Source organism: Salvelinus namaycush, chromosome 11 (assembly GCF_016432855.1).
Source record: "Salvelinus namaycush isolate Seneca chromosome 11, SaNama_1.0, whole genome shotgun sequence".
NCBI classification, from domain to species: Eukaryota; Metazoa; Chordata; class Actinopteri; order Salmoniformes; family Salmonidae; genus Salvelinus; species Salvelinus namaycush.
Genome location: NC_052317.1, coordinates 22642692 through 22670535, shown reverse-complemented (window position 1 = coordinate 22670535; position 27844 = coordinate 22642692). Strand labels below are relative to the sequence as shown.

At 41.6% G+C, this 27844-nt stretch overlaps 1 protein-coding gene across 1 annotated transcript; it reads left to right on the top strand.

Moving 5' to 3' along the window:
* Positions 1-1154: 1154 nt before the first annotated feature.
* On the top strand, positions 1155-27209 carry LOC120055298 (vasoactive intestinal polypeptide receptor 2-like). Its single transcript, XM_039003174.1, has 12 exons — positions 1155-1215; positions 12042-12155; positions 15496-15587; positions 19154-19251; positions 19461-19590; positions 20930-21080; positions 21196-21256; positions 22765-22834; positions 23329-23420; positions 25179-25305; positions 25432-25473; positions 27036-27209. The coding sequence occupies exons 1-12, from the start codon at positions 1155-1157 to the stop codon at positions 27207-27209; spliced, it is 1212 nt and encodes a 403-aa protein (XP_038859102.1).
* The last annotated feature ends 635 nt before the right edge of the window (positions 27210-27844 follow it).

Sequence of the window (27844 nt, the reverse complement as noted above, 5' to 3'; positions counted from 1 at the left end):
ACAAGAAGCTGCCATGTGCGGAATTGTAGGTGGCTCGTTTCAGCTAGTTTTATCTTGTTCTTGATACCATGTCTTGTTTTGAGGTAATTTGACTGATGTCATGTCTATGCCATATCGGCAAAATTCGCTACCTACCTAACCAACAATTGTAACAATGTACTTGAGAGACAAGTGTTCATTGTGAAAATGTATTTATGTTTTCAATAAACATTGGATACGAAATATAGTTTACATGTTGTCAACAATCTAAGCCAACCCCTTCTGTTTTGCCCCACAGTTGAAGACACATCGGTTTTGTTGCTAAACAACCAGCCGCGTCTATGCAATGGTAAAAAAACTGAAAAGGTGAATACCGCCACCTGGAGTGTGTTGTTAGAACAGGTATAATTTATTTATATTATTTATTTATTTAACCTTTATTTAACTAGGCAAGACAGTTAGGAACAAATTCTTATTTACAATGACGGCCTACCAAAAGGCAAAAGGCCTACTGTTGGGACAGGGCTGGGATAAAAAAATGTAAACATAAATGAAATATAGGACAAAACACACATTCCGACAAGAGAGACAACACAACACTACATAAAGAGAGACCTAAGACAACAACATAACAAGGCAGCAACACACGACAACACAGCATGGTAGCCACACAACATGACAATAACATGGTAGCAACACAACATGGTAGCAGCACAAAACATGGTACAAACATTATTGGGCACAGACAACAGCACAAAGGGCAAGAAGGTAGAGACAACAATACATCACGCAAAGCAGCCGCAAGTGTCATTAAGAGTGTCCATAATTGAGTCTTTGAATGAAGAGATTGAGATATAAAACTGTCCAGTTTGAGTGTTTGTTGCAGCTCGTTCCAGTCACTAGCTGCAGCGAACTGAAAAGACGAGGATAAAGGATAAAGCCAAGGTTGTTGATTTACTACCACCACAGTTTTGAAATGTTGGCACAAAAGTATAATTCATTGATTGATGATCCCTCCTGATGACCTGGATGGAATTATGTGACCCTTCCTTAACCCATAGGAATTCCCACCCTGTTGACTACTTGAAAATGGTGAAAGTCCTCAATGGCGCTGCCCATGCTAAAACTGTCTTTTGGGCACGAGAGTCCTCTATTTACCTCTATGGAATTTACCCATGCAATACTGTGTCTGTGTTGGCTGTGCCCTCAATGTGTGGCAGAGTGATCGGGACACAGGTGTGAATGGGAGTCTGGTCCCATAGTGTATGTAATGAGATTATACCCATCAGAACAAGAGATAGCAGCTGTTCAGTGTCTGTTCAACTCAGTATATTCTGATGTAATGATGTGAGAATGATTTACTTAGAAATACTCTTGTTTTTAACATCACAACATTGCACAGAAAGTTGGAAAGTACAAGCCATAGAGATTCTATGGTAGAAGCCCTCTCACACAAGATGTTCAACTCTGAAAACTGGAGTAAAATAGGACTGTCTGCTGTCTGCATGGTCTAACAGTTTAGACTTACAGATTTTTTTCAAACCCTATTCTAGTACTTTTTACTTTGCTTCAAGTCACACTTAATATGCTGTTTGGCTTGACAAGGAGCAATACTGTTGGCAAAAGCACAAACAGGTCTGAGACCAGGCTAGCACACTGGTACCTAATATGCTGTAATGTACCTCAGGCATGTTCAGTGTCTGTAGCACCCGGGTGCTCCTATCTGTTCAGAACACGCTGTAGCGAGACCTCATGTACCACTGCCTTTACACCTTTAGGTTTGGTATAGTGCCAATGTGCTTGATACAAATAGACTCTCCAGTTTTGCCCTATCTTCACATAGTGCTAGAGGGCAGGACTATTGCCAGTACAAATGAACCTCCTCTCTCAAAATAAGTTTAATATTTTGTGTATTTTATGTCATGGTAGTTCTCCTCCACCAACCTGATGAAAGCAGAGCGTAATTTCATAGAAAAACTTTAGCACTGTATGTTGAGGCCAGTAAAGAAGCTCTTAATAATGTAGGCAGTCTATCTACAGTATACAGTATGTGTTCATGTTTAATACAACACACAGTGCTTACTTTGTAATCGATGATATCGATGATATGGAGGACATATTGTACTGTACAGAAATACCTATCTGAGCATCATCTGTATGCGCTGTCTGTAAGCGGCTACAAAGATCATTTCAAAATCAGACCTAGTAATTGGCATTCTCTTTTCATTTGTAAAATGTACTCTGTGCAGGTAATTAGCAGACTCTCATGATTATCCTGTACTTCCAAAGATCCCAATCAGCAGATCATGTTCAACAGCTGTCTAGATGTGCAAGTGTCCTGTACATGACATGACAGCTAATTAAAATGGTTGCTGATTGCAATGAAACGCCCCTGACTCTCAAGTATAAAGCATGTTGGATCCGGCAAACACAAAGTCAGTCTGTCTCATTCAATAGTCAGTGCGTTCTAATCTCACCTAATTGTGCTTTACAAAAGAAAGTCCCATGCAGTCTCAGGTCAATGTGAATTGTGAAATAGCATGTTCTAGCCACTGCCTTTCATCGAATGAATTACTATTATGTCACAGATTTAATACAGTATGTGCCAAATCAGTATGATTAGTGTAAAGCTGCTATGTACCAGTCTTGGGTTCATAAGTCCATCTGGCTATAGACAGATAAACCATTTACAGAGCATCACTGGACACAGATTCATCTGTTAGGGGAAGGTGATGAACATTATGGATTTATTTGATATTATTGTAGGAATCAAAACATATTTTTGGATAGAGGATGATTAAATAAAAAGCTGTGAAGTTTGTTTATGCATAAGAAGTGTAAAGGCTTACTGTGTGTCCCCAGTGCTTCAGTGATTTTAGCTTTGTTAGTTACAAATCAGCTGTGGGGTATAGTAATAGCAGCGCAATACATTTCATATCAAAATGTTAGGCTCTCACATTTTAGCCTGAAGGTCTGCGTTGAGTTGCACTTACATACTCTGCACTTCTTCTCTCTCTCTCTCTCTCTCTGACAGAATACTAGGAATTAATCAGAGCAATATCTTCTACCGCCAATGGCCTTCCAATTTAATGTGTGTGTACCACAAGTTGGTGGAGCAAAGAAGCGTTAAAATACATTTGCTTTAGCAAAACATACAGTGGATGGGATTGCTGCTGCATTAACATATCTGTAGCCACACACATTGGTGTTATGTCCCCAATGGCATCCTATTCCCTAAATAGTGCACTAAATAGTGCCCTTTAAAGGGAATAGAATGCCATTAGGGACGGAGCCTAGTTGTAACGGCCTAGGCGACGGTTAGTAAACCCAGTAATTAGTGGTGTGTTGTGTGCAGCTTCATTTAAAAGGCCCTTTAGCTGACTGGGAGTGGGTCATTGACTCTCTCTCAGAGATAGATGCTCCTACCACTGACCTGACAATCACTGCCATTTTGGGGCGAAACTGTGTGGAGTCCCGGGTGTGAGAGTCAATATCTCCTCTCTCACTGCACACTCACGAAAGGTAGCAGTGCCCTCAATACCCTTCCTAGCCAGCCAGGGGAAACATTCTGTTTCAAGTGCGATGTAGATTCTTTTGAATGCGTCTTCGACTGTGAGTGTAGTGTAGTTCTGTGTGTTTGCCTTAGAAGAGTCCGGAAGTCATATTAGTCATTGCCTGTGTCCCAAACAGAACCCTTTTTCATATATGCACTGTCCTACGTATTTATTTGGACAGTGAAGCTAAAACGTTAAATTTAGCTCTATTCTTCAGCATTTTGGATGTAGCCCTTTCCTGCAGTCAATGATCAAAAGTGCTCTCTTTGGCCTCATGGATGGAATGTTATTCATATTTTTTATAATTTCATGATTAATAAAGATTATTTCCAAAAACGGACAAAAATCTGGTGTTTCTATGTCAAACAGTTTTGTTATATTTTAGTCTTCTGTGAAGTATATACTGTATTATTAGGATGCAAATTCAAAATGGAATACATTTCAACTCTGTCTGACATGGTACAGATGTCTTCTTCTTTTTAAGCCCATAACCATGTGTGTGAGGTGTATACTTCTGTTTCAAAGTAGATTTGTTTAAGACTACCAAGAAACACTGTGTGACCCTGATTTAGCCCACTGCAGTAAAATGTTATGGATAATCATGAATGAATCGTGAGTAATGATGAATGAGTAAGTTACGAATGCACAAAGATCATGTCCCAAAGACATGCGAACCTCTCACCATTACAATAACCAGGGAGGTTAGCATTTGGGGGGGGGGGGGGGGGTATGATATTTATGCCTCTCTGACTTTCTCACTCATCGTTATTCACAATTCATTCAGGACTATCCGTAATCATGATAGCATCCACATTCATGTAGAAGTGTTCAGAGACATATTCTATTCTTATTTACAATAAAAGTGACTCCAAAATGACACAATACATTATTAACCATTCATTTCTATTGGGCACAACATAATTGGAAACAACCAAAACAAACTGCACATGCATCCAACAAGTAATCACAAACTTGATGTAGTCATTGCGTGCTAGGAATATGGGACCAAATACTAAACTTTTTATTAAATGTAATACACTATAAGTTATTTTCTTCTAAGTATATGACACCTTCAAACGGGGGGACTAGATATAGTACATAAAGTGCTTTAATTTCTAAACAGTAAAACATATATGTATGAAAATTCCCTCAAATGAAAGTTGACATTCTGTACTGTCGCCTCATATAAAACATTTGATCTCAAATCTAAAATGCTGGAGTATAGAGCCAAATGAATAGTTTTAGCATCACTGTCCAAATACATAGGGGAGAGTGGTATAATACTTTTGACTTTGGCCCATTGGGCTCTGGTCAAAAGTAGTACAATATGTAGGGAATAGGGATGCATTTTGGATGCAGAATAGGTCTCTTCTGCTTGGTGGCCCCGATTGCTTGTTAACGCTTCTGACAATGCTACTTGGTGCTGTGTGTGTGCCCCCTGAGGTGTGCTCTCTGCGGCACACAGTGTGTCTCTCACCCTTTCTGTGACATGCCAATTGTTTCCCCTGGCAGAGAATGGGTCAATTCAGAAACGACAGTTCATTCTGATGTTCAGTCATGTTTTCAGGCCACTCTCTTCCTCCAGCACACCTCATAATGGCACAATGCCCAGTTTGACTATTCTGTTCTTTACACTCAGGCCATCATCATCTTTTTACTGCACTTGAATCCTCCAGAAAAGGGCTAACGTGGTTAACACACCCACACACACACACACACACACACACACACACACACACACACACACACACACACACACACACACACACACACACACTGATGCTCACCCACTCACACACAACGTCATCACACAGCCATACATACTGTACGTCATCACATATGTCTGAAACCCTTCAGGGGATCTAGGGAACGTATACAGTTCCCATCTAGGATGCTGAAAGTGTTTGTCAAGGAATTCCCTACCGTCCTATCTCCCAAAACCATATACTAACACTGGTTGTTTAGTGTGGAACATCATGATGCATAAACAAATTGGTTATTCTATCCATCTTCTCCATTTACTCATGGGAAAAGTTTAGCAATTTTTCTCACAATCTATTTTGTTCTACCTCTAATGGGAATCTCTCTCCTCCAGTAAAACTTCTCATTCATTTATTTATTAATTCATTCTCTCTCTCTCTCTGTCAACTAACCTATATAGAAGGTGTTGTTATCATGAACTGCTGTGTCATTTAAACACATCAAATAAATGTATTTAAAACATGATTCGATTTATGTGATGTATAACAGCTGATGTATAACCCGTCCCTGATATTGTGGATGTTTTGTTCACTGGTGTTTCCCTACATTCTGCTACTTAAGAAAATATATGATGTCCTGTGAAAAATTTATTGAATCTACAACATAAATGAACTACACCTTTCTTTCTACTATACAATTGATCTCTTTAATATGATCTCAAAATACGATTCAATTCATTTTAATAAAACTTATATTGCATTTTTTTTTAGGTGAATGGAAGACATCCAACATGTAACTTCCTCCTGGAGCTTGAAACAGACCAGGAAGCATGTCTTGTGAAGCTGAGGGACCAAGAATCTTCAAATTACTCCAAAGGTGACATCACAGAATATTTTGATTTCACATTCATCTCTTCTCATCAGACAGAATAAACCATGGGTTGAAAATAGATTTCTGAATATTTCGGGAATGGAAACCGACTGCATATTTTGGTTAATGGTGAAAGATTACAAGCTACATAGATTTTTAGGTCACTCAACTAAATTACTTTTATGAAACTTTTAAACGAAAATATGAAATGCCACCTATTCGAGTGCCTTTGAAACGTAAATGTCAAATTAAATGAAGACCTTTAGTAGTTGTACAGTGTTTCCTAGTCCAGATAAGCAACTCAGATTGTGACCACAAACCTTTGATGTATTGGCACTTAATATTAAAATCTGAATAGCTCGCACTTTAGCTATCTTGAAGTAAATGTTGTACATAGTGAATGTTTTACAACTCATACCTATGAGCATTCTCTCTATAATTAAGGGTTCAAGCGAGTGAAGCTGGGTGAAACCCTATTTTATTTGTTGGCGTTCATTATCATTATACCGGTTGTTCTTGCAAGGAGATTTAATATGCAAATGACTGTGAGATGGTAAGGCCGAGGACGGTGCGACTTGACATGATGGTAAAGGCCCATAGTCCACACCCTCTCATGCCATGCCATGCCAATTGGCCACAAGGTGGCTCTATAACAGGCGATTGAAGTTGCAAACTTTGAAACATCACGTCCCTCGTCCCATATGACCTAGAGTCCTGACATTTAGTAAATCGGTCCCTCTTCTCACAAGGAACAAAGTTGCCTCAATGACCCATAAGGTTCGCCATGATGGATTTTCCACCATTTAGAATTTTGTTAAAAACACTTAAATAACATCTCCTCTTGAACCACTGGGCTGATCTGGATGAACCTTAACATACGGCATCTATGGACCAAGGTCTCTCAACACAATATTTTCCAGACTAGTATGTCAAACAACATGACTACTACTAACCAATAAACATTCATGTGGGTGTGGTCTGGCACATTAATGCATCTATATCAGACACGGATATTTGTATTGTAGCCAAACTTGGTACACATGTTCCAAACACTGTCAAGACTCAACATATGCAAGCACATTCAGATCGATCACACGGTGGCGCTAAAACAGGCACATATTTATATATCTTTATCTGTTTGACTCAGATTGATTAAACTTGGCACACATGCTCAGGGATATGAGTCTAGCTAACCTGTATAGTGTGGTTCATTCTGGCTGCATGGTGGCACTGTTGGACAGGAAAAACCATTCATGCAAGCTCATTGGCTCATAGAGGTCATATTGTTTGAGCCAGAAACATGGATACATGTACCAAATTTGGTGCAGATCGGTCCAGTGGTTCTGGAGAATAAGACATTTAAAGTAGTCATCATCATTACAGTTGGTCCAAAATACATCAAAGGCATATTGCATGATCTGTTTGATGTTTTAGTTCTGATATTTGGCAAGCATGGTATGGATTACAGAAGTAGCTCATCCTAGGGCAATGTGTCGAGTTTGTCCTGATGGTAGCACAGTGGGCCCACAGCTTGAACCCTGGCATTTCCGCTTGCAGTTTTAATTCTTCTTCTTCTTATTATTATTAAACTAAACTTCATGCCTGGCAGCTCCACCATGCTGCCGACTCACTATGTTGACACTTTACTGTGAGTTGTAACCCAGGCTGTGCTACATAAATTAAACTAATTGGATGAAGAATTACTGTGAACTGTCAAGGGAATTAGTGCACGTTATCAAAGACAAGACACTTAGTCTTTGCCGCAAAAATTAAAACAACGTGTATAGTTTAAATTATACATTATTTTGCAATGTAACTTGCCTTCTTTCACCATAACATGAGCATAGGTATAAAACAGTTCTTATAGACAATATTAAGTACAATATGGATTGAAAGTACTCAGTTACAGCAGGAACAAATCCTTTTTCTGAACATAAAATTACATAAAAGAGAACACAAAATAATTTGACTTCATTAATAGATGTATGCCTTTTCATATGGGTGGTCCCAGGGGGCATTAAAACCACGACCATGGCGTTGCTAGCACCATGCTCATACTAACTGAGCCAACTGTAGCATGAAAGTATAGAGAGCATCCAGGTCAACATTAAAGGGGGCCGGGATTTCATGCATCAGTTACCCTGGTACTGGAATGAAGCCATGCTTAATGCAAATCGATAATTGATTTGTTCTTGTTCTAAAGCCCAATGTGATTATGAAACATTTATGAAAAAAATCTATGCGTTGATTAGCGCCAGGGCGCACTGTGGGTGGCAAAGTGCTCAACAGTATCATCTAAAAGTGTGATACAAAACTGCCATTACCATGTACTGAATCACAGTTATGAAGATACCATACAGCAAGCAGGAGCTGCACTTAAAATTATATCATTGGGTGTGTCTCAAATGTCACTCTATCCCCTATAATGCACTACTTTTGACCAGAGCCCTGTGCATTATAAGGGAATAGGGTGCCATTTGAGACACAGAAGGACACACATTATACCACTCATGTGGGCCACATCATGAATATGTATTTTTTTGTCTGGGTTTCACAATTTTGTTTTAATTTAATTATTTTTATCTGATGTTAGTTAAAAGGTTTCTTTTGATAGAGCTAGCTACATTGTTTACTGGTGGATTCTCTCTGCTATCTACGTTTTACTGAGCTTAAGCGCTCCATTTTTTCCACTAAGTGGCTTAAAAGGGTTTGACTGTTAAGTCTGCCCTTGGCACTTTCACACCCTTTTGTTTCATAACAAGCCATTTCAGGAATCAAGTTTCAGCGAAAGGCTTTCTCAGCCGTGGTCCTCCTCCTGACATTGGTGAAGCAAATAGAGTCACACATTTAGCCACTTTCACTCCCACATAGAGAGTCTATCATATTGTTCCAAACACCAGCAGCCTAATGGACTACCTTTCATTCTGAAAGACCCTGCTGTATTGTGTAGTGTATATTGTGCAGTGTATATTGTGCAGTGTATATTGTATATTGTGTCTACACTACAGTACATGAGGCATTGATCATGTTCAATAGTTCTATGATGTTATCCTTCGGAAAGTTTTCAGACCCCTTGCCTTTTCCCAAATTTTGTTACAGCCTTTTCCTAAATGGATTTAAATAGTTTTTCTCCTCATCAAGCTACACACAAAACCCCATAATGACAAAGCAAAAACAGGTTTTTAGAATTTTTTGCTAATTTATAAAACATTTAAAACAGAAATATCAAATTTCCATAAGTATTCAGACCTTTTACTCAATACTTTGTTGAAGCACCTTTGGCAGCAATCATGCCTCGAGTCTTCTTGGGTATGACGCTACAAGCTTGGCACACCTGTATTTGGGGAGTTTCTCCTATTCTTCTCTGCAGATCCTCTCAAGCCCTGTCAGGTTGGATGGGGAGCGTTGCTGCACAGCTATTTTCAGGTTTCTCCAGAAATGTTCAATCTGGTTCAGGTCCGGTCTCTGGCTGGGCCATTCAGAGACTTCTGAAGCGTCCTGAAGCCACTCCTGCGTTGTCTTGGCTGTGTGCTTAGGGTCATTGTCCTGTTGGAAGGTGAACCCTCCCCCCCAGTCTGCCACTACCATGCTTCACTGTAGGGATGGTGCCAGGTTTTCTCCAGACCTGATGCTTGGCATTCAGGCCAAATAGTTCGATCTTGGTTTCATCAGACCAGAGAATCTTGTTTCTCATGGTCTGAGAGTCTTTAGGTGCCTTTTACTGAAGAGTGGATTCTGTCTGGCTACTCTACCATAAAGGCCTGATTGGTGGAGTGCTGCAGCGATGGTTGTCCTTCTAGAAGGTTCTCCCATCACCACAGAGGAACTCTAGAGCGCTGTCAGAGTGACCATCGGGTTTTTGGTCACCTCCCTGTCCAAAGCCTTTCTCCCCCGATTGCTCAGTTTGGCCGGGCTGCCAGCTCTAGGAAGAGTCTTGGTGGTTCCAAACTTCTTCCATTTAAGAATGATGAGGCCATTGTGTTCTTGGGGACCTTCAATGCTGCAGACATGTTTTGTTAACCTTCCCCAGATCTGTGCCTCGACACAAAATACTGTCTCGACCTCATGGCTTGGTTTTTGCTCTGACATGCACTGTCAACTGTGGGACCTTATATACAGTAGACAGGGGTGAGCCTTTCCAAATCATGTCCAATCAATTGAATTTACCACAGGTGGACTCCAATCAAGTTGTAGAAACATCTCAAGGATGATCAATGGAAACAGGATGGACCTGAGCTCAATTTCGAGTCTCATATCAAAGGCTCTGAATACTTATGTAAATAAGGTACTTCTAAAAACCTGTTTTCGCTTTGTCATTAATGGGGTTATGTGTGTAGATCGCTGAGGATTTTTTATTTTATTTAATCCATTTTAGAATAAGGCTGTAGCGTAACAAAATGTGGAAAAAGTCAAGGGGTCCAAAGGCACTGTAGCAATACTTTCCAAAGGCACTGTAGCATGGCTCTCCAATCCTGTTCCTGGAGAGCTACCATCCTGTACATTTTCTCTCCAACCCTGTCCCTGGAGAGCTACCATCCTGTACATTTTCTCTCCAACCCTGTTCCTGGAGAGCTACCATCCTGTACCTTTTCTCTCCAACCCTGTTCCTGGAGAGCTACCATCCTGTACATTTTCTCTCCAACCCTGTTCCTGGAGAGCTACCATCCTGTACATTTTCTCTCCAACCCTGTTCCTGGAGAGCTACCATCCTGTACATTTTCTCTCCAATCCTGTTCCTGGAGAGCTACCATCCTGTACATTTTCTCTCCAATCCTGTTCCTGGAGAGCTACCATCCTGTACATTTTCTCTCCAACCCTGTTCCTGGAGAGCTACCATCCTGTACATTTTCTCTCCAACCCTGTTCCTGGAGAGCTACCATCCTGTACATTTTCTCTCCAATCCTGTTCCTGGAGAGCTACCATCCTGTACATTTTCTCTCCAACCCTGTTCCTGGAGAGCTACCATCCTGTACATTTTCTCTCCAATCCTGTTCCTGGAGAGCTACCATCCTGTACATTTTCTCTCCAACCCTGTTCCTGGAGAGCTACCATCCTGTACATTTTCTCTCCAATCCTGTTCCTGGAGAGCTACCATCCTGTACATTTTCTCTCCAACCCTGTTCCTGGAGAGCTACCATCCTGTACATTTTCTCTCCAACCCTGTTCCTGGAGAGCTACCATCCTGTACATTTTCTCTCCAACCCTGTTCCTGGGGAGCTACCATCCTGTACATTTTCTCTCCAACCCTGTTCCTGGAGAGCTACCATCCTGTACATTTTCTCTCCAACCCTGTCCCTGGAGAGCTACCATCCTGTACATTTTCTCTCCAACCCTGTCCCTGGAGAGCTACCATCCTGTACATTTTCTCTCCAACCCTGTCCCTGGAGAGCTACCATCCTGTACATTTTCTCTCCAACCCTGTTCCTGGAGAGCTACCATCCTGTACATTTTCTCTCCAACCCTGTTCCTGGAGAGCTACCATCCTGTACATTTTCTCTCCAACCCTGTTCCTGGAGAGCTACCATCCTGTACATTTTCTCTCCAACCCTGTTCCTGGAGAGCTACCATCCTGTACATTTTCTCTCCAACCCTGTTCCTGGAGAGCTACCATCCTGTACATTTTCTCTCCAACCCTGTTCCTGGAGAGCTACCATCCTGTACATTTTCTCTCCAACTCTAATCGAGCACACCTGATTCTAATAGTTAGCTGGTTGATAAGCTGAATCAGGTTAGTTACAACTGGGGTTTGGAAAACCTACAGGAGGGTAGCTCTTCAAGAACAGGGTTAGAGAGCCCTGCTGTAGAGGGTATGGTCTTGAATCACCTATGGCAGAAGTACAATTTTAACAATTGCATAAGGCAGAGTTATGATAAACATGTTTTATTTACTTAAATTGTTGTATTTTTCTAAGACGCTGCTGTCTGATCTCTTGACAGGAGTGGGATGCAAAGCAATCTGGGATAACATAGCATGTTGGGACCGTGCAGAGGTTGGAGAGACTGTCACTAGAGAGTGCCCCAGAGTGCTCAAGATGTTTTTTGGCAGAAATGGTAAAGTATTGTATTTTTTCATTTTGATATCAATGGCAAAGTAACATTTCTGAATGGTTTAGTGTGAGTGTTCTGTTCTCAAACCCAGGCCCAGATGAAAGGGTAGTTTGAGATACTCCTCAAGCAATGTTCTGATATGGTCTGTGATATCTAAAGCTACACTACAATGTTATGTAAGTTTTCTTTTGGGAAAAAGCTCACGCTATGTTTGGGCTTTGGAGTCACACCAGACCCATGTTTCTCATTTCACAGAATTACTGAGGTGTATAGACCAGTGTAATGTAGATGTTCTACCTTTTTGGAGTGCATTGAAAGCCAGGGACAAAAATGGCCCCCAAGTCTATATCGTTCTTTTTTATATACTGTGGCACTGAATCATGGTGAATTGTACCAAGCAAGGTTCAGAGAACATGTTCTGCACTGCATGAACTAGAGGCAAAATGAATCACGTCTGCTCACTCCACAATCTCCAATGGCCCATGTATGTGGCAGACTAGGATGCTGTGGAGCTCTCCTCCTTCCCATCAGTCTGGATGAATCTGCATGGACACTTCATTCATTATAAACTAATTACCCAGACAAAGAGGATGATAAATGATGGGTTATACTGTTAGATTATCGTATTCACTTGAAGACAGGTTCCAGTCCTATGATGAACGCCCCACATTCAAGATACATTCAAAAAGTATGTGGACACCTACTCATCGAATATCTCATTCCAAAATCATAAGCATTAATATGGAGTTGGTCCCCCTTTTGCTGCTATAACAGCCTTCACTCTTCTGGGAAGGCTTTCCACTAGATGTTGGAACATTGCTGCAGGGACTTGCTTCCATTCAGCCACAAGAGCATTATTGAGGTCGAGCACTGATGTTGGGCGATTAGGCCTGGCTCGCAGTCAGCGTTCCAATTCATACCAATGGGGTTGAGGTCAGGGCTCTGTGCAGGTCAGTCAAGTTCTTCCACACCGATCTCGACAAACCATTTCTGTATGGACCTTGCTTTGTGCACGGGGGCATTATCATGCGGAAACAGGAAAGGGCCTTTCCCAAACTGTTGCCACAAAGTTGGAATGACAGAATCGTCTAGAATGTCGTTGTATGCTGTAGCATTAAGATTTCCCTTCACTGGAATCAAGGAGCCTAGCCTGAACCATGAAACAGCCCCAGACCATTATTCCTCCTCTACCAAACTTTACAGTTGGCACTATGCATTGGGGCAGGTAGTGTTCTCTTGGCACCCGCCAAATCCAGATTCGCTAAACGGACTGCCAAATGGGGAGGCACGCGTTTCCCCTGCTCCAGAGTGTAATGGCAGCGAGCTTTACACCACTCAAGCCGATGCTTGGCATTGAGCATGGTGATCTTAGGCTTGTGTGCGGCTGCTCGGCCATGGAAACCCATTTAATGAAGCTCCCGACAAACAGTTATTGTGCTGATGTTGTGTGACGTTGCTTCCAGAGGCAGTTTGGAACTCGGTAGTGAGTGTTACAACCGAGGATAGACAATTTTTTTTGTCGTACACGTTTCAGCAACTGACGGTCCCTTTCTGTGAGCTTGTGTGAGCTACCACTTAGCGGCTGAGTCGGTGTTGCTCCTAGACGTTTCCACTTCACAATAACAGCACTTACAGTTGACCGGGGCATCTGTAGCAGGGCAGAAATTTGACGAACTGACTTGTTGGAAAGGTGGCATCCTATGACGGTGCCACATTGAAAGTCACTGTGCTCTTCAGTACAGGCCATTCTACTGCCAATGTTTGTCTATGGACATTGCATGGCTTTGTGCTCGACTTTATACACCTGTCGACAACCAATGTGGCTGAATCCACTAATTTGAAGGGGTGTCCACATACTTTTGTCTGTATAGTGTACCTCTTGATTTGGAAAGGACGAGTTGGGCATGTAAATTGGCTTGGAAGACTTCTTTGTAACAGAAACCTCTGGGGAGCCCTATAGCACTCGTCAAACCTACGGCTAGGCAGGCTGCTGTGGCAGGGTCTGTGTAGAGTAGACTAATGGAGTGAGACATGCTCATTCCGATCACAGAAGTGGAGAAAGAAAGCAAGAGGCCTGTGGTTATACATAGTATGTGGCAAAGTACATTACAGGACGTTGCACACTGGGTTCAGGCACTGCCATCGTCTGCGTTCCAAATGGCACCCTATTCCCTATATAGTGCACTACTTTTGACCAGGGCCGATAAGACTCTGGTCAAAAGTAGTGCACTGTGAGGAATAGGGTGCCATTTGGGACAGTCATCGTTGTCTCCTCGAGAATAACACAGAGAGAATAAACACAGGCTCTCACATCCTCTGTTCCGCTTACATTCTCCCCCTGCCCCTGTCTGTCCCTGCCACAGAGCAGAGCACACTCAAGACGTTTATATCTCCAGACACATTCTCTCATCTAGACCTCTGTGGAATGCCAAACCCAAGAGAAGAAACACATTCAATATTCAACCGACTAAGTCGAAGGCTCATTTGAATCAAGCATTGAACAATTGATTGTTCTTCCCAGAGTGAGTGGTTTTTGTCAAAAACCTGTCTCTCAAAATTACATCTATTTGCCCTTGAAAAGTCTGTCTGAATATCTTTTAAAGGCCCAGTAGAATTTAAAAAAAATCATATTGTACAACAGCTGATGAAACTAACACTAACAGTATGAAGAAATTGGATCAGTGTTATTTCCTGATAGTTGCCGGTTGAAAACATAATCTACACGGGACTTTCTAATCAGCAGGTTTGCATGTATTGGAGTTTCGGCTTGCCAGGTGACATTACCAGGTGGTAAACTGGTTAATAGACCAATAACAAAGAGAGTTTCAAAGAGTTCTCTGGCAATAACAGCTAGTTTTCAGTTTTCCCCTCCCCACTCCCAGACAGTCCTAGCTAAATTCTCGCTTGAGAAATCGTTTTTTGATAAAAAGCTATTTTTGTCAATTTGATATTGATATAAAAACAGACTTCAAAATATATGATAATACTGTAAACAAGAGCCTGATGAATGAAACTTTAATGGAAGCCATCATCTGTCATGCTCAAAATGGGATCACAGCAATTCACTTTGGGGTTGTGTGTGAAGCCAATATTTCAGTCAGCTTGATTGGGCTTACTATCTGTGAAAACAATGGAGGATAATCTTGGCTAAAGAAAAATCTTTCATCAAACTCACCAGAGAAATCAAATCCAAACATCTCCAAACAAATAAACATGCTGCATGTTTCTTTGACTATGATTTATGAAAGGAATAATGGGTCTGGATAACCATTTATAAAGGTTTTAGAGAAGAGGCAATAGAAACATTTAACTGGCAAAAAGAATGTTTTTCTCCTGTCCACAGGAAACATAAACAAGAACTGTACAGCGGACGGATGGTCTGATGTTTTCCCCAACATCAGCAGTGTGTGTGGGGCAGAAGAAAAGGATGATAGGGTAAGCAGGGTGATGTTCTTTAAGTTCTAGATCTCTACATCTATTGTCTCTCTGGTGTTGTATCATTGTTCTTAGATTGACCAAGAAACTACATGATATGACTTGAAAGTAGATTTATTTGGAAATCCAATACAGTACTCTATCATATATTAGATATTGCAATGAAGGTGTTGATACGTTGGACCTCAGAGAGAGAAACAAGACAATGTTCTTGTGTGATAGATTTTTCCATGGTTTTATATTATATAAAATTAGATTTTGTTTGGTCTGATTTCTGATTGTCAAGGCCCTCATGCTGGTAATGAAAACTAGCAGTAGAACCATTTGCTAAGAACCCTTTGCTAAATGCATTGAAATTCTGTCCTGGGTCTGTTTTGATAGGGAAGGTGTACTGCAGTGTGTGTGTGTGTGTGCTCACTTCCACCTGATGACTTGAAATACAGATGAAACACAGGCGCCTTAAAGGCTAAATAAAACATCCTGTTCACTGTGGCACCCAGCTGTCTCCTCAATCTAAACATTGTACCAGGCTGTGTCCCAAATGGCACCCTATTCCCTATAGTGCACAGCTTTTAACCAGAGCCCTGAGGTAGAACAGGGTTGGGGAGTAACTGAATACAAGTAATCAGTTACATGTAATCTGATTACAAAACTAACTGTATTCTGTAACGTTACCAGCAAAAATATTGTCATCTGATTACAGATTACATATTGGATTATTTTTAAATTCAAAACACCTTTCTGTTTTCTCAGTGACATTCAATTCAGCATTGGAAAAATGTGCACGTTTAAGTTTGTTCCACCCGAGGGAGTCTGACCACAAGTCAGAGACCACTATGATGACACACCAAATGTGTTTGATGGATCCTTTTTGTCTTCTTCTGATGCCTCTTAAGGGGAAAGTAATCCAAAAGTAACTGAATGTAATCTGTTTACATTACTGAGTTTGGATAATCCAAAAGTTATGTTACTGATTACAATTTTGGACAGGTAACCTACCTAACCCTGGTGGTGAATTGGGTGACATTTTGGATGCAGACTCCGAGTTACTGTCCTCCTGGTTGGCCCTCTACAGCAGATGTTAGTAAGAGGCCAAGCAAGTAAGAGATTCATACTGCTATTCCACTGCCCAGGATTTGATCAGAGATGAGACCTGAAAAAGGAAAATCAAACTGAGATAATTTAAATAATACTCCCAACCAGGGTTGGGTAGGTTACTTTGTAAATGTAATCCGTTACAGTTGCTAGTTATGTGTCAAAATTGTAATCAGTAACCTAATCTGATTTACTTTTGGATTACTTTCCCCTTAAGAGGCATTAGAAGAAGACAAAAAGGATCCATCAACGATTCCCTCCCATTCACTTGTTTTATTCAGATTGGGGCATGAATGTCAGTACCTTTGAATAGCCTATTGTGCTCACTTTCTCTCTCTTCTGTTGGTGGTTATCCAAGATGCGCCTCTGGTCTGGATCACAGGGCCACCATTGGCACTGTGCTTATCTCAAGCTGAAAAAATATGGAATATTAAATGTATTGAAAGCTTTTCCTTTAGCTGTGTGGCCTTTCCACCGGTCCGTCTGTCTTAAGGCCAGTCCAGTCTTTCGGAAAGGAAAGTTCATCTTCTCACTATGAAAAATAGATATGACACGTTTCCTCAATGACTTGTTTCACACCTGTAGTTCATACACTTTGGGCTGCAACTAGTAGTGAAGCAAGGAATTCTTGAAGGTGGTGGAGGGGCAAGAAGTACCAAACGATGCCCACTGCCATTACCAATATACTGCAAGCTCTTTGGGACCCTGCCTTTGGGATGTAACCTCTTGCCTGAGTGCCAGTCTGTTTGTGCTTTCATGCCAACTCCTTGTCACTCATTGTTATGTTTGGCTTGACAATGACAACAATAGAGTTGGCAAGAGCACAAACAGATCTGGCACCAGGCTATTTAACATAACCTTTTCTTATAGTTGTATTTGAAGGTGAGTTATGATGTTTGATGTGTGATGTTCAAACCTAATGTAACCTTAATATATATTACGTGTGATATCTCCGTGATAATACATGAATAGATTCATTGACATTCTTACTGAAGCAATTATGTAAGTTTGACAGTATACTAGGTTGTGTCTATCATATGCAGTACATCAGTTGCATGCTGTGTGTCCTCTAAAGGCAATTTCCTCAGAACAACATGACGCCCTGGAGAGCCAATTCAGTCCCTGTGGCAGTCAGAAGTGGCAAAGTCTCCTAAAGGGGAAACATTTAGGACTCTCACTTGTTCCTCTCATACCTTAAAGCTATTTTAAAAAACAATATTTGTAGGATCAAAGGCTATTTTTGGTGATACAGATGAGCAGATTAGCGGGACAGATGTTGATTGCCCTTTTGACATGATGAGCCCTGCCAATTAGACAAAATTCATGACACAGTTTTGCTGTGGCTAATTATTTATTTGAGGTATCATTATGTAGAATAAAATGGGTAGTTTGGATCTTGGATGCTTATTGGTTGATAGGTGTTAGGCATTTCCCATGGATAACTTCCAACAGTTCCATCTGAATACGCTTGGAAAGTGTACTGAAGACACCTTGCAGTTTTGATACGTGCTTCGTAGTGAAGGTGTATTTCATGTAATCAATTGGGGTGTTTTTAGCAACTAAATGTACACAAAGTTTTCTTTAAAATCTTTTGGAGGAGATGCAGTATCGAACCAAATTGACCTTTTCTTCAAATTGACTGTATCTGTCATTTCACTGTTTACAACTGTCTATAGGGATACATTCGTTCTGTAGGAAGTGTGTGCGTGCGTCCACGTTTTGTAGAACAATGAGCAATGGAAAGTGTGAAGTGCAGGTGGAGAAGAGATGTCACTGCTACAGGATAGGAGCTCACTCAATGCTTTTAGAAAGAGTGACTGTTTTACTAAGAGAATGTCAATTTGGCACTGCCTCAAAGGAATGACTGCGAGCATTGGTGGGTTGGTACGGTCCTTGTCTGACATTTGTTTTAGAGGAAGTCTCTTTGTTTTTCACTCGACTGTAGTGAAAGAGGGGGAAATCAAACCTTTGACTAATTTCCTGGGGAAACAAGATAAGAGGGCAAATTCGAGCAGGTCATTTTATTGACAGATTTTAATCTGTTTGAATCTGTGGATCACTCTTTGAGTGGGTTGAATGATTAGCAGAAAAGGCACTGTACTTACAATGGCTCCTTTCAGGGGAAGGCTCTTTCTGACAGTAATGCTCGGTACATGTTTTTCTCCCCAATGTTTTTAAACACCGTCTCTAAAGTACACTTTTGTGACTCTGAAAATGATGTTTCTAAAGATCCTACAGTCTTTCAGTTTCAACATGTTGATGTTGCTGATGATAATTATATGATTTTACATCTGTCATTTGGTGTTAGGATCAGTCCATTCTGAAAGTGATCCATGCGCTGGGCCTGTGCCCTGTATGTTCTTTCTCCTGACTCTTCTTCTATGGTGCTGAAGTGAATGCCCATCTGAGATAAATTATATATACAGCTTTGATACTGCCAATGACTGTACAGTATGTTCTCTTACCTATAGCTTGTCTTCTTTACGGTGGTGAAGACGCTGTATACGCTGGGCCACAGTTTGTCTTTGATCGCCCTCACAACCGGGAGCGCCATCCTCTGTCTATTCAGGTGAGAGTTAGGATGAGTCCCAAAAGACACCCTATTTCCTATATAGTGGTCAAATGTAGTGCATCATATACTGTAGGAAATAAGGTGCTATTTGGGAAACAGTCTTAGTCACTCACTGTAGAGAGAAGCAGCAGGGTATTGTGACACAGCAGAGATCCTCTGATAAATCACCAGAGATCCTCTGATAAATCATTTCTTCCACTCTATAGAAAACTCCACTGCACGCGGAACTACATTCACCTCAACCTCTTCTTTTCCTTCATCCTGAGAGCGGTGGCAGTCCTTGTGAAGGACGACATCCTCTTCTCTCGCAATCAGTGCTCTGAGCAACCTTCACTGGTGAGTCAGGTTGTTCATCAGCCTGTATACCTCTGGTTCTTATAGATCATTGACAATTCCAACTGATATGTATTTGTATAGATGTACAGTTGAAGTTGGAAGTTTACATACACTTATGTTGGAGTCATTAACTCGTTTTTCAACCACTCCACAAATTTCTTGTTAACAAACTATAGTTTTGGCAAGTTGGTTAGGACATCTACTTTGTGCATGACACAAGTATTTTTTCCAACAATTGTTTACAGATTATTTAACTTATAATTCACAGTATCACAATTCCAGGCAGTCAGGTTTAAATACACTAAGTTGACTGTGCCTTTAAACAGCTTGGAAAAATCCAGAAGATTATGGCTTTAGAAGCTTCTGGTAGGCTAATTGACATAATTTGAGTCAATTGGAGTTGTACCTGTGGATATATTTCAAAGCCTACCTTCAAACTCAGTGCCTCTTTGCTTGACATCATGGGAAAATCAAAAGAAATCAGCCAAGACCTCAGAAAAAAATTGTAGACCTCCACAAGTCTGGTTCATCCTTGGGAGCAATTTCCAAACGCCTGAAGGTACCACATTCATATGTACAAACAATAGTACGCAAAGTCAAGGTATTGGAGTGGCCATCACAAAGCCCTGACCTCAATTCTATGGAAAAGTTGTGGGCAGAACTGAAAAAGCATGTGTGAGCAAGGAGGCCTACAAACCTGACTCAGTTACACCAGCTCTGTCAGGAGGAATGGGCCAAAATTCACCCAATTTATTGTGGGAAGCTTGTGGAAGGCTACCCGAAACGTTTGACCCAAGTTAAAAAAATTTAAGGCAATGCTACCAAATACTAATTGAGTGCATGTAAACTTCTGACCCACTGGGAATGTGATGACAGAAATAAAAGCTGAAATAAATCTTTCTCTCTACTATATTATTCTGATATTTCACATTCTTAAAATAAAGTTGTGATCCTAACTGACCTAAGACAGGGAATTTTTACTAGGATTAAATGCCAGGAATTGTGAAAGTTTAAATGTATTTGGCTAAGGTGTATGTAAACTTCTGACTTCAACTTTATTTGTGTAGATTTGCTATGAAACATGTTTCTTTCACTTCTTTGAAATTGAGGTACGGAATTCAGTTTCCGTTGGACACATTTTGATTGTTGCTCATTCATTTCACTCCGATTGTGTTGGTGTGGGTATATTTTAGACAAAGATCTGGTAACCACTCATTTCTATCAGAATAAGGACATGGAATTCAGTTTCCATATAGATACACTTTGGTTATTTGTGTTGAGTGTCCTGTAGTTTCTCTTTGTATAGCAGCACAAGTGATGTACTACAATGTTGTTCCAGATTGGATGCAAGGCGAGCCTGGTGATTTTTCAATACTTTATCATGGCCAACTTCTTCTGGTTGCTGGTCGAGGGCCTCTACCTCCATACGCTCCTGATTGTCATCTTCTCTGAAAATAGACACTTCATCGTTTATCTTCTCATCGGCTGGGGTAAGCTAGTCATTAATATATATCCAATGTATCAAAAACAGTGAGGAACATACAGTACATCCAAACCATTTACGCTATGAGATTGTATTCAGTGAATTCTCCATCTGTATTTCAGGATTCCCAACCGTGTTTGTTTCTGCATGGGCTATAACAAGGGTTTATTTTGAGGATACTGGGTAAGTCACCTTGGAAAGCATAAATGTACATGGTTGGTAGGGTAGTGGATTCTTTTCATTTGTGATTGCCAGACAGGGCCGTGCACAGACATTTCGGGGGCAGTGCTCAAAATAAGGGCAGCCCCCCCTCGCACCCCAAAAAAAGAAAATCGTTCTAATATTTTCTGGTACAACACACTCACTCATCAAACATTGTAAGCAAACCAGTGACTCCTAGGCCTGGAGACAACCAGAGAGCGAATGATGATGTAGGCTAAATATGCTAGCTAGTTAGCAATGCCGTCGGGAAAAAAATAGTTTTCACTTGATTTGAGTGTGTTCTGCTGCTGACATCTGCCTCTTACTAACAATCAGTCAGTTTGCCCCATTCTTTCCTGGTAGGAGGCTACTATTGGTGTTGGATCTGTCATGAGTCTCATTCACTGTTAGGGGCAAAGAACGGGGAAATGTCTCCCCGCCCGCAGCCAGTGGCCACTGCATGCAAGTCAGATGAGGGGGGGGGGGGTATTTTCTGAGATTCAAGAGTTTATGAAATGACCTAATTTTAATGCGCAATTTGTTACGTTTAAAATTAAGAAAAATATTCTAAGAGACCTGCATGGTGCAGTGGTCTAAGGTACTACAGCCTGGGGCTGTGACCGTGAACACCAAAGGGCGGTGCACAATTGGTCCAGCACTGTCTGGGTTAGGGGAGGGTTTGACCAGCAGTGCTTTCCTTGGCTCATCGCGCTCCTTGTGGCGGGCCGGGCGCCTGCAAGCTGGCTTCGTTCAGTCGAACGGTGTTTCCTCCGACACATTGGTGCGGCTGACTTCAGGGTTAAGCGAGCAGTGTGTTAAGAAGCAGTGCGGCTTGGCGGGTCATGTTTCACGTCTCGACCTTCATCTCTTTCTAGCCCATTGGGAGTTGCAGCATTTAGATAAGGTCGTAACTACCAATTGGATATTATGATAAAATTTGGGGTAAAATAGGGAATATTATTCATATATATATATATTTTAAATGTTTTATATTTTTTAAAATAATAACATGTAAATGATCGATGAGCTGCGTGGGCACTTTTTCATAAGAGGGGAAAAGGGCAGGTGTTTGGGCACTGGTTGAACCCAATCTGTGCATGTGCCTGTTGCCAGACTTAATGTAGATGTGCTGTTTGTCTTGGACTGCATGAAAGAATTTGATTGTGATTATAAAGTTAATGAAGCATTGGCAACCTTTGTCATTTTAATTTATTTCTCAAATCAGTTTAAACCAGTTCAAAGTGCTCAATCAATCAATCAAATGTATTTATCAAGCCCTTTTTACATCAGCCGATGTCACAAAGTGCTATACAGAAACCCAGCCTAAAACCCCAAACAGCAAGCAATGCAGATGTAGAAGCACGGTGGCTAGGAAAAACTCACTAGAAATGCAGGAACCTAGGAGTGCTGTACTTAGGTTAGTATGGCCAGGGATGCATGGCACGTGTTGACTAACATCTTCGTATGGGTATCATTTCCTATTCCTTCAGATGCTGGGAACAGAATGATAACCCAATCCCCAAGTGGGTGATCAATGTACCCATAGGCTTCTCCATCATGGTGGGTATATATCATTTATCCTTCTCGGTTGCTGCTGTTTTAATGTTCTTTGCCACATGCAGGATCAAACCCCTGCTACATCCCAAGCATTAACTAACAGAATGTGTCCAGGAGATAAGTAAATGCCACACAGAGAATATTCCAATCTGTCATGTTAGGTAGCCAGCGCATACTGGGGAGCTGATAGGACTGTAACGGCAAGAGCATGTTAAACCTAGATGCTCTGCATGCGTGTGAATTGATGCTGGCCTGGATGTAGTTCAAGGTTGAACTAGCTTTATCGAACTGTCATTGTATTTTACAACAGGTAATTTATATGGGATGATTTATATGGAACTAAGTACTGTCGTCTTATCTGATTGCATAACACATTCCTCAATGTATACCAACGCTGGTTATAGCTGAGTTAACTGCCCTTAAAAATAATTGCAGTAACCAAATTTCACTAAATATACAACATACTGTATGTCAATATATGTTGACTGGGTTTCCAGGTGAACTTCCTCCTGTTCATCAGTATTATAAGGATTCTGGTTCAGAAGCTGAGGTGTCCTGATGTGGGTGGCAACGACCAGTCACAATACAGGTATGTGTTGTTGTGCTCAGTCAGTCACAAAACAGGTATGTGTTGTTGTGCTCAGTCAGTCACAAAACAGGTATGTGATGTTGTGCTCAGTCAGTCACAAAACAGGTATGTGTTGTTGTGCTCAGTCAGTCACAAAACAGGTATGTGTTGTTGTGCTCAGTCAGTCACAAAATAGGTATGTGTTGTTGTGCTCAGTCAGTCACAAAACAGGTATGTGTTGTTGTGCTCAGTCAGTCACAAAACAGGTATGTGTTGTTGTGCTCAGTCAGTCACAAAACAGGTATGTGTTGTTGTGCTCAGTCAGTCACAAAACAGGTATGTGTTGTTGTGCTCAGTCAGTCACAAAACAGGTATGTGTTGTTGTGCTCAGTCAGTCACAATACAGGTATGTGTTGTTGTGCTCGGTCAGTCACAAAACAGGTATGTGTTGTGCTCAGTCAGTCACAAAACAGGGAGACCTATGTGTTACTGCGCTCAGGCAACAGACCATGAATACTCAGTGTCAACATTCCTGAATGGAGAAATTAAGTGCTCAAATGTTTCAGTATGCCTTTGTATGTCACTCTGACATATGGTATTTTAGTTGACTTCTCAAGCAAAAGACATAGATATGCAGCCTATTGTTCTATTGTGCGAACTACACTGTAGAGTGACACTAGATTCGGCTAAGCTACAGAGGTGGTCAGCACAGCACGTATTTGCCTTCAGGGAGAAATATTCCCATCTTGTCTGTGAGTGGATTTAAGGGCTGAGAAGCGGCTGGCGACACTAAGACTGGATGAGCTGCTGTCTACTGCTACAGGAAAGTCCACCTTGGTTGGCACTTAGCAGTCAGGGCCCCTTCACGATTTAGGATGTGTCTGAAATGGTACCCTATTCCCTTCATAGTGCACAATTTTTAGTGCCCATAGAGCTCTGGTCAAAAGTAGTGCACTATAGGTTACTCTCACAGCAGCGCAAACAACATGGGTACCTCAAAAGGCTCTGACTGCACGAGCCACTGTGGCCCCTCATGGTTAGTTTAGATTTTTTTGTGGCCCCCACCCCCATCAGAGTTGCCCATCCCTGCCTTATATGCTCCCTATCATTTAATGGGTAAACACCAACGTTTTGTGGATGTATTAACAACAATTATTATTAAATTATACACTGCGTATACAAAACATGCACTTTCCATGACATAGACTGACCAGGTGAATCCAGGTGGAAGCTATGATCCCTTATTGATGTCACTTGTTAAATCCACTTCAATCAGTGTAGATAAAGGGGAGGAGACAGGTTAATAAAGAAGGATTTTTAAGCCTTGAGACAATTTAGACATGGATTTTGTATATGTGCCATTCAGAGGGTGAATGGGTAAGACAAAAATATTTAAGTGCCTTTGAACAGGGTATGGAAGTAGGTGCCAGGCACACCGGTTTGCATCAAGAACTGCAACGCTGCTGAGTTTTTCACTCAACAGTTTCCCGTGTGTATCAAGAATGGTCCACCACCCAAAGGACATCCAGCCAACTTGACACAACTGTGGGAAGCATTGGAGTCAACATTGGCCAGCATCCCTTTGGAATGCTTTCGACACCTTGTAGAGTCCATGACACAACTAATTGAGGCTGTTCTGAGGGCAAAAGGGGAGGTGCAACTCAATATTAGGAAGGTGTTCCCAATGTTGACTATACTCGGTGTATGTGATTGTATAACAGTGTAGTCTTTAGGTCCCCTCCATAGAGTGTCTCTGTAATATTGTGTGTCTGGTTTCAGGAGGTTGGCCAAATCCACTCTCCTGCTGATCCCCCTGTTTGGCATCCATTACGTTGTCTTTGTGTCTCTCAATGAATCCATGGAAAATTATAAAATCTTCTTTGACCTTGCTATCGGATCCTTTCAGGTAAAACTGATCCTTTTAGGATATTTTAATCTATATCACAATATATTTTGGCTATATTTGGGGCATTTTTATTTTGGATTGTTTTTGGTTGTTTCTCATTTTGAAGACTTTCTGTTCTGTTGACAGGGCCTGGTGGTTGCCATCCTGTACTGTTTCTTAAACAGTGAGGTAAGCTCTCGCCTTGATTGCTCTTAATTGCATTTTATTCTGGAATGAATAGGTTGCCTTGGGCCCTGATGGCCCAGTTAAGAAGACGCACAACAGCGTAAATGATTAGTGTTGAATCAGTGTTGACAAAGTCCTCCTTGGCACAAATTAGGATAGATGAGAAGCAACGTGCAGGCTTTTGTAAAAGCTGTTGTGTACATCATTGTAATTGACCTCAACCTCGACAAGACGGAGCAGCTCTGCGGTTGACAACTCCAGTGTCCCGCTCCCAGAGTGCAAAGAACGTTGGCGTGACCCTGGACTACACCCTGTTGTTCTCTGCAAACATCAAAGCAGTGACTCGCTCCTGCAGGTTGATGCTCTACAACATCCGTAGAGTACAACCCTACTTCACACAGGAAGCAGCGCAGGTCCTAATCCAGGCACTTGTCATCACCCGTCTGGACTATTGCAACTTGCTGTTGGCTGGGCTCCCCGCCTGTTGCAATCAAACCCTTGCAACTTATCCAGAACGCTGCAGCCTTCCCGTGTTCAAGCTACCCAAGTTCTCCCATGTCACCCCGCTCCTCCGTGTACTCCACTGGAAGACCATGGTACTTTCCTACGGAGCAGCAAGAGGAACTGCACCTCCCTACCTTCGGGCTCTGCTCAAACCCTACACCCCAACCTGAGTACTCCGTTCTGCCACCTCTGGTCTCTTAGCCCTTCCACCCCTACGGGAGGGCAGCTCCCGCTCAGCTCAGCCCAGTCCAAGCTCTTACCTTGGCATCCTAATGGGGGAACCAGTTTCCCCCCTGAAGCTAGGACAGCAGAGTCCCTGCCCATCTTTCAAAAACTGAAACCCTACCTCTTTTAACAATATCTTAAATACCCCCCCCCCCCCCACACACACCCCTCCTTCAATCAGTGTAGATAAAGGGGAGGAGACAGGTTAAAGAAGGATTTTTAAGCCTTGAGACAATTTAGACATGGATTTTGTATATGTGCCATTCAGAGGGTGAATGGGTAAGACAAAAATATTTAAGTGCCTTTGAACAGGGTATGGAAGTAGGTGCCAGGCACACCGGTTTGCATCAAGAACTGCAACCCAGCTGGGTTTTTCACTCAACAGTTTCCCGTGTGTATCAAGAATGGTCCACCACCCAAAGGACATCCAGCCAACTTGACACAACTGTGGGAAGCATTGGAATCAACATTGGCCCCCCGAAAATACAAAACAAAAACACATTTGTGAACTAACACTCGCACTGGATTTTTTTCCCGCTTACTGGCTCTGACTTGGCTGATAGCAACTTTATTGAGGAAAAATTTACTTGACAGTGATAAGTGCTAAATTACTCAAATGTAAAAGTGTAAATTATGAGAAATGTTTAAAGTGTATAATGTTTAAAGGTATTTTGTTAGCAGTTACTACAATTGTACATTTTAATTGTTGTCTGCTTTGTTTTCATTGTAGTGAAACGATGAGTACAGCATTTTATAAGAACATTTATATAAGCAATGTAGTGACAGATGTGGGCTAGTTTTCCCTCTGTGCTAAAATATTTACCTTGCTACTTCAGGTTCAAGGGGAACTCAAGAGAAAATGGCGGAGTATATGCCTCAACTGCCATATGGCCAGAAACTACACCCAGCACAACACCTACGCCTCCAAAAACGGCTCAGAGAACATGGCTCAGTTCCAACGTAATTCTCGTGCTCAGTCCTTCCTGCAGTCAGAGACCACTGTAGTGTGAGGGCTGCGTGTAAAGAGGGATCGGTCTCCATTAAAACGCTCTGGAATTCTGGTATTGGCCTAAATACACACTACAGCACACACAGCCTACAGTTGTGGGCACTAAAAAGTTAGCTTGGACCACGGTATTGGCAGAACAATTGGCACAGTGGCACTCTAGGATCTTCTAATGAGTTTGTTACTAAAACCCAGACACCGGTACAGGGTTTGAAAAAATCTATATTTTCTTGTGCCCGCAATTTATGGCAGATGGCGTAACAGGGTATTTTTTGAACAGATATGAATAAATTGGGCTATACTGCATTAATGTCAATATTTGTAATAATTGGTTAGTTTAAGTAAACATTTCATTACTGGATGCCAGGGAGAAGTGCTCTGCATGGCTCTTATATCTTTATCTCTCTCCCTCTTTCTCTCTCCCTCTCCCTGTAGTAAAATGGATTTCACTCTGTGGTTAACGACCAGAGATGCCTCTGCCTATACACCCACGGTTCCACGGCCATTAGGGGGTCCCCAACCCAAAAACGAAAAAAAACGTAGGAACTCAGTCTGGGTTTCAACTTACTGTTGAGGGTTACAAAGTAGAATACACAAGTTGCAATTTAGAAATATGGTCATGTATTGCAGTTTGCCACT

What these genes read in the sequence shown, in the direction of transcription:
- LOC120055298 (XM_039003174.1), top strand. Translation starts at nt 1,155, where the DNA reads ATGCAATACTGTGTCTGTGTTGGCTGTGCCCTCAATGTGTGGCAGAGT. An exon ending in GCTCTGAGCAACCTTCACTG is followed by an intron (nt 19,591 to 20,929) that starts GTGAGTCAGGTT and finishes ATGTTGTTCCAG; the next exon opens with ATTGGATGCAAGGCGAGCCT. An exon ending in ACTGTTTCTTAAACAGTGAG is followed by an intron (nt 25,474 to 27,035) that starts GTAAGCTCTCGC and finishes TTGCTACTTCAG; the next exon opens with GTTCAAGGGGAACTCAAGAG.